This window comes from Bombus affinis, chromosome 8, assembly GCF_024516045.1.
Source record: "Bombus affinis isolate iyBomAffi1 chromosome 8, iyBomAffi1.2, whole genome shotgun sequence".
Lineage (NCBI taxonomy): Eukaryota > Metazoa > Arthropoda > Insecta > Hymenoptera > Apidae > Bombus > Bombus affinis.
In genome coordinates this window covers 16,607,206-16,622,263 of record NC_066351.1, presented here as the reverse complement: position 1 = coordinate 16,622,263, position 15,058 = coordinate 16,607,206, and the positions used below count along the sequence as shown (strand labels likewise).

General features: G+C 41.3%; 1 protein-coding gene across 3 annotated transcripts in view; it reads right to left on the bottom strand.

The window, feature by feature from the left end:
* LOC126919496 (ATP-dependent RNA helicase DHX33) overlaps positions 1-15,058 on the bottom strand; it is a 250,860-nt gene that overhangs the window by 232,557 nt on the left and 3,245 nt on the right. For 2 of the 3 annotated variants that reach the window (XM_050728811.1, XM_050728810.1), the window contains exons 4-7: positions 12,838-13,188; positions 9,925-10,123; positions 9,215-9,491; positions 8,245-8,432 (exon numbers count right to left, since the gene is read on the bottom strand). In XM_050728811.1, the coding sequence (XP_050584768.1) occupies positions 8,256-8,432; positions 9,215-9,491; positions 9,925-10,123; positions 12,838-13,188 (1,004 nt within the window). In that variant the 3' untranslated portion in view covers positions 8,245-8,255. Of the gene's footprint in view, positions 1-8,067; positions 8,191-8,243; positions 8,433-9,214; positions 9,492-9,924; positions 10,124-12,837; positions 13,189-15,058 lie in introns of those variants that run through there. The other variant, XM_050728809.1, reaches the window with a different exon arrangement.

Sequence of the window (15,058 nt, the reverse complement as noted above, 5' to 3'; positions counted from 1 at the left end):
CAAATTCGCTTAATTGGTACCGCGTGTATTCCTCGGTATCGATTCGGAGAAACGTCACTCGATTCGCGGTAGTCCACGTTACCGATATCGCGTTCCAATTGATAGTTTCGCAGAGTCGAAGATCTGTTCGTTTTCGCGTAATATTTGCGCGTTATATTAACCATATTGTTCGCTCGCTGTCTCCGACTCTTGTCGTCGCGCGCAAAATTAGGCTTGCTATTGATGTAATTTTCAAAGAATCGCGATGTCTCGTATCTCGGAGGAATTCGTTATTTCGCGAATAACGGTGTTTGTAGGAATAATTACGAGTTCGTTTGGTCGGACGAGCGTCCGAAAGATGGATGTGTGGCGAAAGTTTCGTTGCTTACGTATAGGAACGTATAGATTATGACACGCGATTTATCATCCGCGGTAGAGAGTTTGTTCGGCTTTGCCGCCAAATGTATCATTGTTTGAATATCAAACTCTTTGTTCGATGTTTAAAGGAGGCGAGACTGGTGGTAGATTATACCGAAAACTCGATGAAAATTTCGCCGCTGTATTTTGCGCGATAAAATGACTCTTGAAAGCTGAGAAGAAGGGCTAGCTGGTACTTGACTTTATTTCTCCCGTTCTAACAGCTATCTAGCTATTTATATAAAAATTATTCGGTAAAATTTCACTAATTATTTCTTACCTATGATTTTGGATGGTCGAGGAAATATGTTACGTTTACGTGGAAATTATTAAATGTTCCTGCTGTTTGAGGTTGAGATGCCGACGACGTGTCCATTTTACTCGTAAAGATACATTTTATAATAAACATTATTATTATTATCGCTAACAAGAATTACTTGAGATATTCTACGTGATAAATTATCAAACGAATACAAAGTAACCGTGTAGATTGGAAATATAGATTTTTTCTTATGGCACGGCGTAATAAGAATGAATTTGTTTGTTAGAGCGAGAAAGTATATTCGATATCTCCTTCGCGTACGTGTAAATAAGAATGGGAAGATTTTTCTTGATGAAAAATTTTTTATTTCGATTCGTTCGCGTATGATTCTTCTTTCGTTGAAAGTCGTATCGAAGCTAGCTAAAATTCACGCAAATTTATATCGTACTTTGCACAGGTGTAACAAGTGCAGCTTACGTTGTTACGTTTCACATTTGCGTGGTTGTTAACAGAACGAGCGTAACTCGATACTTATCCGGTAATCCTGTACGTGATGTAATTATCGCCAGCAAAATATTAAATAATAATTAGATTTGCCATCGTAGTCTAATTTTTTGCACGTCGTACAAAAAATATCCCATTAAGGAAATTTTTCTTAAAATATAAAAAATACGCGTTCCCGTTCAAACGGATGTACCTTCGATAATTCGATTTAATAGTTAATTCGATAAAAGTTCATGAATATTAGAGAACGATCCATTTGATCGAACGTAGGAAATTGTATGAAATACAAATTTTACGCGCGATACGCATTACTCTTTTATCTTTATGAGAAACTTTAAAAAGCTCTTTCAAAAGATTTAATTAAATTGCATTAATTCGTTCGTACATTTTACTCTTGCCGCGAAAAGATAACGGAAAAAAGTGGAATTTTCTCTGCTTATACACCGTTGCAGTCGCATATTTCGTTGAAACGATCGATTCGATTAATTCGATACGCATTATCCAATTTAATCGTCTGAACGGCAAACTGCTCGACGATGCGAAAGCCGATAAAACTTTCTTGAACGAATATGACGAAGATGACGTTGACTACCCTGGAATTTCCTCTTCTAACAAATTTCCAGAAAGATACGAAGCTTTCTGGGCAAACGGCCTCCAGAAGATTAAACGAAATTAAAAAAAAAAAAAAAAAAATCAAATGAAAATGTAAAAAAAGGCCAAACTACAAATAACGTTGCTTCGTCGATTACAAATCTTATTTCTATGTACATACCGTTAAAGGCACTCGATACCTTCTTTCGATCAATCGCATCTTTACCTTCAAAGTTCAATCTAAGACAACATCAAGTATTAGTTAAAAATGTAAAAAGCTCCATCGCTTATGCGATAACGTATCATTTTGGTAATTGAACTTATCAGCAAAAACGATGTAACAGGTGTAACTCGTGAAACAAGGTCGAATGACTTTTTCTTCTTCTTTCTTTTTTTCTTTTTTTCTTTTTTCTCTCGCAGAAATATGTCGATGGAGTTGTATCGCTTTTCTAGGAAAAATACCACGTGTTTCTTGTAAATCTGAAATTATCAGTTACATTCGTTACTTGTAAAGCTACAGAAATTCTTTTCTACGATCGTCCAATATCACTTTGATATCGTCGAAACTATTCAAACTTTTGCTTAGCGTATTCCAAAGTAAATTCCGAACGAATTTGATAGAAAATAAAAGCCACAAGAAATGTACGCGTTTTCTTGGAAACTTTCCGGGAAGATCGAAAAAGTCAGGCTATCAGATTCTCGTTTTATCCTACCTTGACACCTAGGTACGTCCGTGTCCCAAGATAGAAGACCGCAAAACGCGGACTAAAATGCACGAGATTCTGAATGGCGCGGCCGAATCGCTGGAAACGACGTGACCCAGTTTGCTTCCTGGAAATACGTACGGAAATACGTCGGCGCTATTTAGCAACAATAAAAAGACCCTGACTCGGCTCTCGTCGCTGGCCAGCGCACAGATGTCGAGCATGCGGTAGATCGTGGTGCACGCGTGCGAATAAGACAATGCCGGTGCAATGAAATTACGCTTCGCGCTAAAGCTTTAAACGAGAGTAGCTCGGCGATGGCTGGTCGTATCGATATACGACCAAAAGCAGGGGATAAAAGCAGGAGATTCGCCGCTTCTCGTTGATCAATTTTCTATTAAGTTTCAAATGGAAAAGTTGCGTCGTAGGTAAGCAGCGGTATACGCGTACATATAGCAAACCTCGACATAGTATAGACAGCGTGTAGTTTAGCTTTCACGATAGAAGGTACGTAACTCTCGATCGTAAAACTCGATTTCATTGGAACTAGGTTTGGCTAGTGGAATTTGGATTTCGGCGGAAACAACGATAACGATTCGGCTAAAGCGAAGATTCTTTAAGGCAAATGTTATTTACTCGCCGTGATACGAAGGAAGTTTTAAAAACAACACGGAGGAACCGTCGATTTACGCGCGTTTTAAAAACGAAATAATTCCCAGCAACCCGAATACGAAAACGTGCTTGCTAGCAGCAGATTTTTATTCGTGCGCTTTATTTTTATACATATTCGGAAAATGAAAAATCGGCAGTAATTTAAAGGCGTACCATTTGCAGCCACGAACGTATGGAAATTCTTCCCATTGTATTCCCTGCATTCGTATCGCGCGTAGAACGGTTGACAAAAAGTCTGCCTCGAACTTTATTATCAATATACGCGTTGCTGTATTATCGCTCGTAGATACGACACGTCTGTCGGCCAAAAGTGATGTAATAACGAAACAGAAAACGTAGTCCCATAGCGAAAAGTTTTATTTTAATTATTACGGTTGGTTTTCGTTAATTCCGCCGATATCGTCGGCTGTTTGTGTATGCCAACTTTTACCTAGATCGTTTCGCGCGGTAGTATACCTTATACAGTTTGGATAGTTTCATAGCCTATACATATTCAGATCGAATAAAGCCTATTAAACTTAGTGAAATAGCGCAATCTTAACCAGAAAATTTCACATTCTACTTTTAATGTCCTATGAATATGTAATGTTCCGTTGGATCTGAAATTCTATATTCTTAAATTTCCAATTTGCGCTCGGAACTTGCATTATATACTCGTGCTTTGCATAAACCAACGACTCTTTGTCGACGATGTAACCTTTCGATACTACCTTTTTCGACGCGTAATTCCGTTTCCGCGCCAAAAAAACTGGCGAGATTCGCATCGCTACGACGAAAGAAAATTAGGCCGTGTTCTTTTCGTCGCGTATTCTACGTTATAAAAGCGACGAGGAACAGGAATCGAGTTATCGGCTGACCGGATCAAATCACCTCCGAGCGAAGAAGCCTATCGTTAAATCCGTCCGCATGGACGCGAGATAAATTGAAAAGTTCGGTTCCCGTTCGACTCGCGTATCTCGATTAACCGGCCGGAGCTTGCGGAATTTAATACCGACGTGGCCCGTGCGACGCGATGATGGAAACGGAGTGAGAAGATCAAAAGCGGCAGCGGCGGATATGAGAATCCTCCTCTCTCTCTCTCTCTTTCTCTCGGGCATCGATGAAGAATGGCGGAAAATAATATGGTTATCGAGCATTCCGTAGATATGGAACAGCCACGGAGCACGAGGCGAGCGGCTCGTCAAGGTGGAGTGGCTCTTCTCTCTACGTGGAACGTGTCTCGGAACAAAGGCGATGTTTCTCGGTAAATGGGGTGACGAGCGCACGACGAAGCGTAATATTCCGAGCAAAATCGAGACAGAAAGCGTGGGAGTTGGAGGGAGCCTTATACGATAGAGCTCGCTGATACGGTTAATACCACGCGACACGAGGAATGCGATTTTCCTCGACGACGAGAAGCTCGAGAAACAGCTATGTGTCTGGAAGGAGACGACGACGACGACGACGTAAGAGGCGAAGACGAACGATAACTTGATAGCACCGGTAGCAACAGCGACAGCGGCGGCACCACCACCGACAACGGCGCGGGTTCCTACCGACCGGCACGAATTATTCAACGACGGTTTCATCCGCGCGTTATTGTCGCCAGCGATCTCGTATCTTCCACGATGCTCGATTTCCAACGGTTAAAAGACTCGCTTCGTTTCGTTTGGAAAATGGGAACGATATCAACGGTATGGGAATTTCCGAGTACGAGAAGCGGTACGGGTGTTCCACGTTGACGATCGGATCGAAATTTGGCAGGAAGAGATAGCGGAATAAAGGTAGCAATAACGGGCAACTTGTTGCTTATGTTACGTTACCTTGTCTCGTTGGCTGATCGACTTCGTTTCGCGACGTTGTTCCCAACAGAGTATGTTACGAGAAATAACGGTGTTAATGGTTAAATTAAACATCTAAATGGAAACGTTTACGCCTTTGTTTTTTCGTGCTTCGTAGCGAATTATCGAACGATTACCTTGTTTTCTTCTTCTAAGACGACTTAAACCGTCTTGAACGAGTAACGATAATTACTTCGATACGTAGTTAGGAAAGGAACGAGTCAAGACGACGAGATACCGTGATCTTCAACGGTCCTATGGAAAAGATATTAAAAACCTCGTTTCGTTTTTTAAGATTAAAATTTCGTACGAACCGCGAACCACGAAAAGCCAACGTTCATCCGTTCTACCGACTTAAACAAATTTAAAGCTACCTGTCACACGAATATTAAAATATTCGTAATAAATAACATTAACTGGCCTTTTTTATACCAACATGGTCGATCGCTTTTCCGACGCTTTCGACAAACGTCGCCAGAGACAGGATTTAAAATCTTAGCTCGACGCGAGTCATTAAGAAGACAACGGCGCGAGTAATTACGCATGGAACGCCGTTCTTTCGCCATTGAACGATGATCAGCTCGCGCGATGAAAATTCAATACTCTGCCGTTAAGTAATAATTGACCCAAGGCTATAGAATGGCGTTGTGCGCGGCATAACGCGTTAACGCCAACGACTAAGCATCTACGTTGGTAATACCTGGTTTACCTGTTGATAAAAGGCCGTTAAATAATTTCATTCGTGCGTCGTCGAAGCTGAACGCAATTTCAATTCTACCGGAAATCAACCGCTGATACAACGAACCGCGTGCTTCGTACGCTTCTCACGATTACCTATACCTATACCGTACGGAGCAAATAATTCCTAGAATTAACCAATATGCGATAGGCAGCTTAAATAAGTAACCAACTTGGATATTGGAAAAGAGAAAGAGAAATTATTTTTCCATTTTGTTTAATAAACTAGCCGTAGCTCGACAAAACCACGTCGATCGTACGTACGTATCTATATTAGTTTAAATTAAATTATTCCTCGTATCGTACTAATAAATATCAATTTGCGTTCGCGTAGAATAATTAGACTATTTCGTTAATTAATACATCGCCAATTAGTCCGACTTATATAGCGTAATTACGATCTGGTTGATAAAATTTAATTTATAAGTAACAAGAGCGTGACGTACAGTTGTCGAAACGTAGTACAACAAGGGTATAGTAATATATAAATTGACGATACAATATACTATCGTCGAACGTGTATAATAATTCAGGAAAAGATTATTCCGCGATAACGTTTATTCGAGACTACGAAAATCTATACGCGCTTCTATTTTCTCTTTCTTCCTTTTTTGATAAAGTAGGCTCCTCTACTTGCGATCGTACGAATCATATAAACGTTATATTTCGGCATCTTTTAACCAATTTTGTTACATCGGTTCCGACGCACCTAGGAGTCTACGGAGGAGTACTCGTAAGCGTAAGCGTAGGAAAAAGGGACGATATTTCGTCGAGCTAGCCACCTGTTGTGACGACACGTACCGAACTGTGCGACGACCGTATTTCGCTGCGTTAATTAACCGTTTCGCGAATTAACCAGGATCGTCCGAATCGCGCGCGACGAAAACGCGATCACCCTTGGAAAACTGCGTAACTCCGACCACTAACTATAATTATAACCAACTTCTTACTTGTCTTCGCAATTGATCGATTCGGGAAATCAGCGCGAATAACCCGATTTACGTATTTGTCGGATCGCAACGAATCCCTGCCGTGGATTCCCCTTTCGCTGTGTGTAAAGTAGGATCGCGCGCCAGGGCGATATAGATGCCCGGGTTGCCGCTACGGCTACGATCAATCGATTTTAGCTTCTCACCAACGACTTCGGAACGTAGCCAAGTGACGCTGCTAGCTTCGATCCTTCCGGTACACGTAAGACACGTGTATATGTATGTACCGGGTTTAAACGCGAGATAAATATCGCTGAAATTAATACGTTTCTTGTCGTTAAACGTCAGTATCGATATAACGTAACGAAATAAGGATATAAAAAAAAAGTCAGTAACGTCATGCGTGAACGTGGTACTCGCAGTGACAGAGGCTTCTCGTCTTTCCGCCACCGATAACCTATATATTTCGTCGGATTAACCTTCTTATCGATCGTACGACGTACAGTTACTAGGTTCTCGGCCAATTTGCCGATTTTAAGTCACCCTCGATTTGCCGGTGAAGGGGTAAGCAAGCGTGGACGACGACTTGCGACGGAGTTGCTAAAGAATCAACGGTGAACCGCTTCCGATAGACCTTTTGCGGCCAACGATGAGAACGGATCGTTTATAACGGTGACTCGAAGAGAAAACGCGGCGTGCAATGAAAAATTCCGGGACGCTGTATACGCTGCAAGATACGAAAAAGCCTCGTACAGCGCGTACATCGCCAACGAGACATCGTACCCTGACTCGGCCGTGACCAACTTTTTTCTAGGGGGCCGCTTAATTAGAGGAACGAATCTTCGTAGCAACCCGACAACGACTCGGCAGCTTAAGCGAAACATTCGCGAAGAAATTGAACAAGTCGATATCGTATTCCACGTGTAACGCCATTAAACGAGTAAGTACTACGTAAAGAAGGATTAAATCAAAAATATTTCATTCGAAAGTTTTCATCGCAAACGAAACCGTTGCGTTTACGCGAAAAGGCAAACGCTTTGGACTTAAAGATATAAACGAAATATGCAACTAGTCTAGCATATATTTCAAAAAGTTTATTCAAGCATACAAATGTCGATTAAGATTGTACGTCGATGCCCTATTTTTTAATAATTATTAATTATCGCTAATGTTTATAATTGTCAACGTATTATTCGACGTATATGTAGATCGTGCCGAAGAAAGAATCTATCGGTGACGACAAAGATCTTCAAAGTTCAAAAAAAAAAAAAAACGAACTAGAACCGTATATCTTTTTAGCTAAATCTTCGGATATCTTTCTTTTGGTCGACGACGAAACAACGAATACGTTACTTTCGACGTTATCTCGACGCTTGACGAACGATATCGACTAAAATGCGAGATAGACGGATAAGTAAAATCGAGTAAAGAAGGGCAAAAGGAAGGACAAATTATTTACGTATCCACGTGCCATCTCCGACAAGACGATGATCGTCTTTATTAAAGAAGCGTACAGAGTACAAAAACGAGTTGCGTCGATTCTTCCCGATTACAACGATCCGGGACAAAAACTTGAAACGGGAACGCTTGTAACGAAGCTTGCAAGGTTTTTTCACGAGAGAAACGACGGGCATTCCGTTTAATCGTGTTTTCCGACACCGATGCCTTTTTCGGTCAACCACGAGCAGTCGATGACGGACAAACCGCGCAGGTAACATCTTCCGGTGGCTACAACCTCCGTGAACAATATTAACGGTGGCTTGCTGGCGTGCAACGTCGAGGAAGGATGTATGGCGACTGGCTGCTTCGAGCTCACCTACACAAACGAACAATCCAATTACTCCTAAATTCTCGTTACCAAGTCGCCGGCAGAGAAAGCTTAGTTAAACCGTGCCTCATACTCCGAAGAAACTCGTTTAAGCTTCAAATTTCCGACATGACAACGAAATAATACTACCTCTCCCTTCAATTTCGTCTGTTTAAAAAGTTCTTGCACCGTAAACTTCTCCGTCTCGCTACGATGTCGCTTTCGCTTTTGTCGCAACGAGTTACGAAAAAAGATCGTTCGACGCCCAATGGCGCGCGATTAACCCGTTAAAAACCAAGCCACGATACCATGCAACAAAATTTCCTCCGTGTAACATTATCGAAAGACGTAAATAAAATCGCTTTATCTACCTACGCGTTGTCTCGACAAGATACCCAAAGCGTATTAAAGTAACACATACGCTTTACAGAAGCGCGATCAAAGAAATCACAGACGCGAACAAAGTTTCTCCGATTCTACTACGCTTAAACCGCGTATAACCATCATCTTCTGTTTGTCGATTATTCTCGTAAAAAGTCAACCGCGTTTCATCAACCGGATACATTTATTTACCTTACGGTACAATCAAAGAGGAAAGTTTGAGACTTTCGTGGCTCAAATAATTAGGTACGGTATCGTACTCGATCGACCTACTTCGACGACAAACTTCCACTGGCTAAAAGTTCGTCGAACGAACCTTGGATTCGGACGAGCGGCCTCGAGATCGACGGTCGTTGCGATACTACGAGAATAAAAAAAAAGAGAGAGACCGGAGAATAGAAGGAACTCACGGTGATGTAAGTTTGATCCCTCTGCAATTCGGCGAGATTATCGTAGAGACCCTCGAGGAGTGCTTTCCTGAGTTGCTCGGTATTCGTCCCGCAGCTGGCCTTCTCCAAATTCGCACGTTCCGCCAATGTGGCGAGTTGCTGTCGCACCTCCGTGGCGTATTCTAGATTCCTGTGATGCAGAAAGTTCTCGTGACACCAGACCTTCTTCTGCTTGGTATTGGAGTACGCGCGAAAAACGTTCAGCAACGTGACGTGGTCTCCCTCGGGAGAGGCGAATCTGGAACGAACGAAAGAAGCGTAACAAGCTGCCGGTATCGATCGCATCGTACACGGATCTGTTTGACGTTTAAAGGGATACGCGGAATTTGCTCTACATTCGTGAATACTTATTTCGACAAATATTTCATCGGTGTACCGTGAAATCTCGTTTTCGCGAAACTCGTTTCCTGTTTTAAAAATATTTTAAAGATACAAAGCCACTCGGGATAATCCGACGAGAAAAATGTTGCGAACAAGTTGTTCAATGCCGAATCGGATTAGGTTACTTTGCTTTGAAAATATTTAGAAAACCATGCTGAAATGTGAAATATATTCGTTAGAAGATGCATCTACGGAAACAACTCGTTCGCAAAATTTCTCAAAACGGACGAGGCTACGGTACGATACGATGTTCGATGAAACAGAGGCCAGAGATCGATAAAACCCGATACCTTGATCTAGCGACGTAAGCTTGCTGTCTTTTCGCAGGTGGATCGGTGAAAACAGACTCTCCTGACAATAGAGCGACAACGGTGAGGGCTTCTTCGAGACATTGATGCTCCGCGGATGCAAGAATCACCTTAGTGAACCGTGGATCCAACGGAAACAAGGACATTGTTCTTCCAAGGGTAGTCAGCTGTGGCGGAGAACCTATTCCCATGAAAGTCGAACGAAAAAGTCTCATCTTATATACATATACGTATACGTACGTACGTACGATATCTCGATACGTATTTTCGATACGCTGATATCGAGATGCAACTACGAACTTTTCTCAAAAATTAAATATCCGTTTAATATTTAAGCGCGAACGGAGTTCAAACAAATTGCGATTAGCTTGAAACTAATTACATATACTGTGATCAAGGTAAACGCAAGTTACTCGTTACTTTGCTTGAAAGATAGATCGCGAGGATCGCGAGAACGTTCGATATCGTCTTATAGTTTGTCCGAATCAGTTTCAGGTTTCGATAGATTTGTAAAATATCCTTCGATTGCCATGAAACTTTTCTATCCCGTGATCGATAGAAGACAAATAGATATAAAAAGACCGTATCGAAATACATATATGACATATAATGACATATACGGTCGAATTATACTCTTCCATACAACATAAACGACGTCGAATAAAGTTGCAGCGATTTTCGTTTTAGATATACGCGATACAGTTACGATAACAACCAACATGTGAGATATGAAATATCGCTGTTCTAAAAAGAAATAAAGCGGCAGAACGTATTGTTTTCGCCGACGGGGATATATTTCCTCCGTGAGCTGATGTCGCTTATTTGAAATTCAGAATCTTCCTTTTCGAGAGTTTGCAGCGGAACTCCAGTTCCCAATTTGTCGTACTAATAAAAAGAAATTTCACGTCTACGATAATACAGTCCATACGTATGTGTACGACCTTGTTCGATCTTTCTCGCAAAAGAAATTATTTCGTGAAACTGTAAAATAAAAATGTAGCGATAATTTTTCGGTAAAGCGAACGACTGAACAAACAACAGCCAAGCGACGTAACAAAGCGAAAAAGAGCGACGAGATATTCTGACAAAATCGTGCGGTTCGATCGTACACGCTGTACATAAATTCAAACTCGTATAATCCGCGTATACGTGAGCAACGTACGAGTATTTCTACGATCGCGATGAAACTGTTACGCGAAAGCCAAAGGACTTCCGTCTACGATGGACCGTCTATGCGCTTTCGTTCCGTTTCGCTTAAGAAATCATCAGCCTCGATCAAATCCTCCATTCGTATTACGACGAATTCCTATTTTTCGATAAACGTAAGATCGATCGAAAGCTGAATTATTAGCCTATATTTTAGGATGTTCGATACCTGCGAGGATACGAATACTTTGCGCGAATGCGTTAGAAACGCAGTTTGTATCGTCGCTGGAAAAATCAATGGCGAGATACGAAGAAAATGAGATTATAGAGGACGTAGTAGCGAGTCTTGCACATTCCGGAACAGTTAAAATCCCAAAATCGATACGGAATGCCACTTGACGCTTGATCTTATTCTGGAACGGTGGAACGCACGATGAATCTTACCTAAAAACGGCAATTAATTACCCGGCTAGTCTACTTTCGTAACTTTTCGTTTCTTTTTTCGTTTTTTTTTTTTTTTTTTTTTTTTTCTTTAGTCGTTTTGCTACTAGAGATGATATGGATTAAAGCGTTGCAAAGACTCGAGAGTTAAGTTGTTTTTCTCTATATAGAATACCGTACTTCTACATGGAACGCTTCGCTTCGCTTATCTGTGGTTAAAAGTATCGGGAATTCTAATAACAGGGATCAACGGTAGATTTTAAACCAGACAATTGGAAAAGAGTAAGTAATATGCTTATTCCATGTAGAAATATCTCGTTAATTTAATTATATTTAAGATCGATGAAGGAGGTACGGTATTTGGTAAAGTTCAAAATATACGTATAATATCGTACTTTAAAAAATTAGGTGTACGTAATACCCTTTAAAATTTCAAAAATATCTGCATTGAGATATTTAAATGTACGCACAAATGGATACGCTGGATATAGTCTACGCTTTACGCTAAAATAAAAAGTCATATAATTCTTGAAAATCGATAGAATTGTTCGATCGACGAAACGGAACGATCGAGCAAACGTAAGATTCGAGTTGAAATCAAGAAGACTAGAAATCCCAATGAATCGTTTTAGGAAAAAGAAATCTTCCAACGATTTGGATAGTTCAATTGGCGCGGCAATCTGATCTCGCGAACGAGAAACTCAAACTCGAACCACAGTCTAAAACTTAATTGACCGATCTAGTTTCTCTTCGCAAATTCTACGAACAGACGTTCGTAGCTTAATTTTCGCATATTGAACTTTGTACATAGTCCGGAGTACCTCTATCTATCGTACTAAATAAATTACAAACTAAATTAAACATTCGTGGCGCGAATAAAAATTTGATTTACGAGTTTGATTATTTGCGCGATTTTCCTTTAAATACTCGAAGAGTTCAAGTGGGTCGTTATTAGCTGAGAGTACGTTATATTTTTATAAAACATTCGTCTGACGTTTCACGGATATCTTGTCTATATCTATCCAATTTTATCGAAGTAATTGCTACCTGTTTCGAAGTAACTCAAATTTATTAAACAACAAACCCTATCGGACCATTAAATGCTTATTCATGCGTATTGTCTCTATTTTATTCGACCTATTATGACGTAAATGTACGCGCGTACGCGTGTATGATACGTATACATATGTACATTATTATACGATCAACGATATTCGAAACAAACATATAACAATACGAGAAACGAAATAGCGGACCGATTTAAGCGTAGATCTATAATTTTTCCGTCGTCGAAACTACGAGACTCACCCTTAACGGCGCCCAATTTCTCCAGACAGGTCACCGCAACGTCAACGGCCTCCTTCGGTGGTTTGTCCATAAAATCAAAGGTGGTGATGTCAACCCCGATAGCAAGCAGCTGCAGGGCTACTCCCGCGAGGGAACACCTTTGTATCTCTGGCACAGGCATCTCCTTCATCCTCTCGAATTCCTCCTTGGTGTAGTTTCTGTAACATTTGCCGGCTGCTTCCCGGCCAGCTCGGCCGGTCCTCTGCCAGGCCTGTGCCTTTGACACTTTTTCCACCCTCAGCACATCCAATCCGGTGGTCGGGTGATGAGTTCTCGCTTTCACCACTCCGGTGTCGATCACGTGTCGAATCCCTGCGTAATTTTATCGGGAAATCACTGTATGCAACGGCAACGTAACGTCGCCGACGTAATCGCGAGAACGCGGCGAGTAATCGACTCTATCGCGAGCCAGAGTACCGGCTTTCGGCTCGCGATATTAGCAGATCGCGCTACACGCGCAACATAAAATTGCTCTCTCTCTAACGAACTATTTGTCGAATTAACCCGTTGTAGAAAGATCTGTCCTTCTCTTCCTCCCTCCCATCTTCTTATAACGCCCTTTTCTTTTTCCTTATTTAAAGTCGCATCTACCCGATCACGTAGCCAATAGCGTTAAAAATTGATATCGAAACTTCAAATTTATCGTACAATTTCAAGCATCTTGTAACTCGCTACAACTTCCTTTCGCTTCTCTCCGAGTTACATTTTTACCATGAATTCCTTAATTTACAAAACGATAGACATCGTCCACATAGTTAACGCGATGTACTCTGTTCTGGAAATCTTTGCCGCGGAGGCAATAATTTGTAATCTTATTATAGTTTCCATCGTTACGTTCGCGTCGCGCGATTTCCTTGCTCGAAGATTGTACGCTCGGCATGGATTCTCAAAGTTATACGCGGGCCTATATCGTAATCGTCTTAGACAAGATCGCGCGTTGACACAAGCCAGGCTTTCGTCCGACGATATCGCCGCTCTTACGGCTTTCGATGGCCAACTCTACGGCCTTATTAACGCGAACGTAATCGCATTTAGTTCGCTACCGCGGCAATGGCCGCGTTCGACCGGCGAGGATCCACCGTTATCGGTTTTTGCGCGAAGCGTGGAAAGCGAGTTCGCGTTAGCGCGGAAAACACGAAAGCCGACTATCTCGGTATCGCGTTAACGAAGCTCGCAGGATCGACCAGGATTGCTATTCGAGATGAAACGTTCGAAAACGTCGCACGGCTATTAAGACGTTCGAAGAAACGATACCCTCGCGTCTACCATACGTCCAATTTGACAAATTAAAATCGAAATATCCGCCAAATCGATAGTTTTCCGGCATACATAGGTCGATACATTCTCGTAGGGATGGATCGATCCCTACGATATGCAAAGATATACGGTTCCGTGTAAAAGAGATAAAGTCGTCCTTAAAATCTTGCCCGCTTTTCCGCATCTACGTAAAAGTAATTTGCACCGTACGATGCCACCTTCGAACCAAACAGCGTTCGTTCGTTAAAACAGCCTGCATAATCCTTTAATCAAAAACAGATAACAAATTTCTATCTTGATTTCGTGTCTTCCTTTGTATTCTATGAAAATATGCATTTGCGTAAGTACGCGCAATTTGCGGATTTTGTACATTTTCTCGTAAATGCTTCGCATAAATGACAAAAGCAAATGATCAAAATTACCTGCCTCGGTTATCTTCCTCGAAATTTTGATTCTATTTACATTTAATCGTGACATAATAAAAGGACTCCAACGAATTCGTAATTCATCATTATCCATAATCGACACGAATCCGACCATCGTATCATCGTACATGTATGTACGAACGCTATCTTTGGCGTTCTAGCTTCCATCTACCTGTAACTTCCTTTCTACTCTTGCTTTTTGTTTCTTCGCTCTGAATTAAATCGAAAAACGCTCTGAATTAAATCGATCTGAATCAACGGAGATCAATGAAATCGAAGATTAGAATATTTTCTTCGTCCTCCCCTTTTCTAAAACATATATCGTAAGATCGATCAAAAAAATGTCCGTGTGTCTCAACCAAAGAGGTGTACGTATACGTTGTAACAAAGTATCGATTTAAATCTCGCGAAAGAAGAGTTCGTCCAACGTAAAGAAAGATATTCGCCCTGAAGAGATTAGAGACGATCGGATAGGGGAGATAATTGGAAATAAACTCATA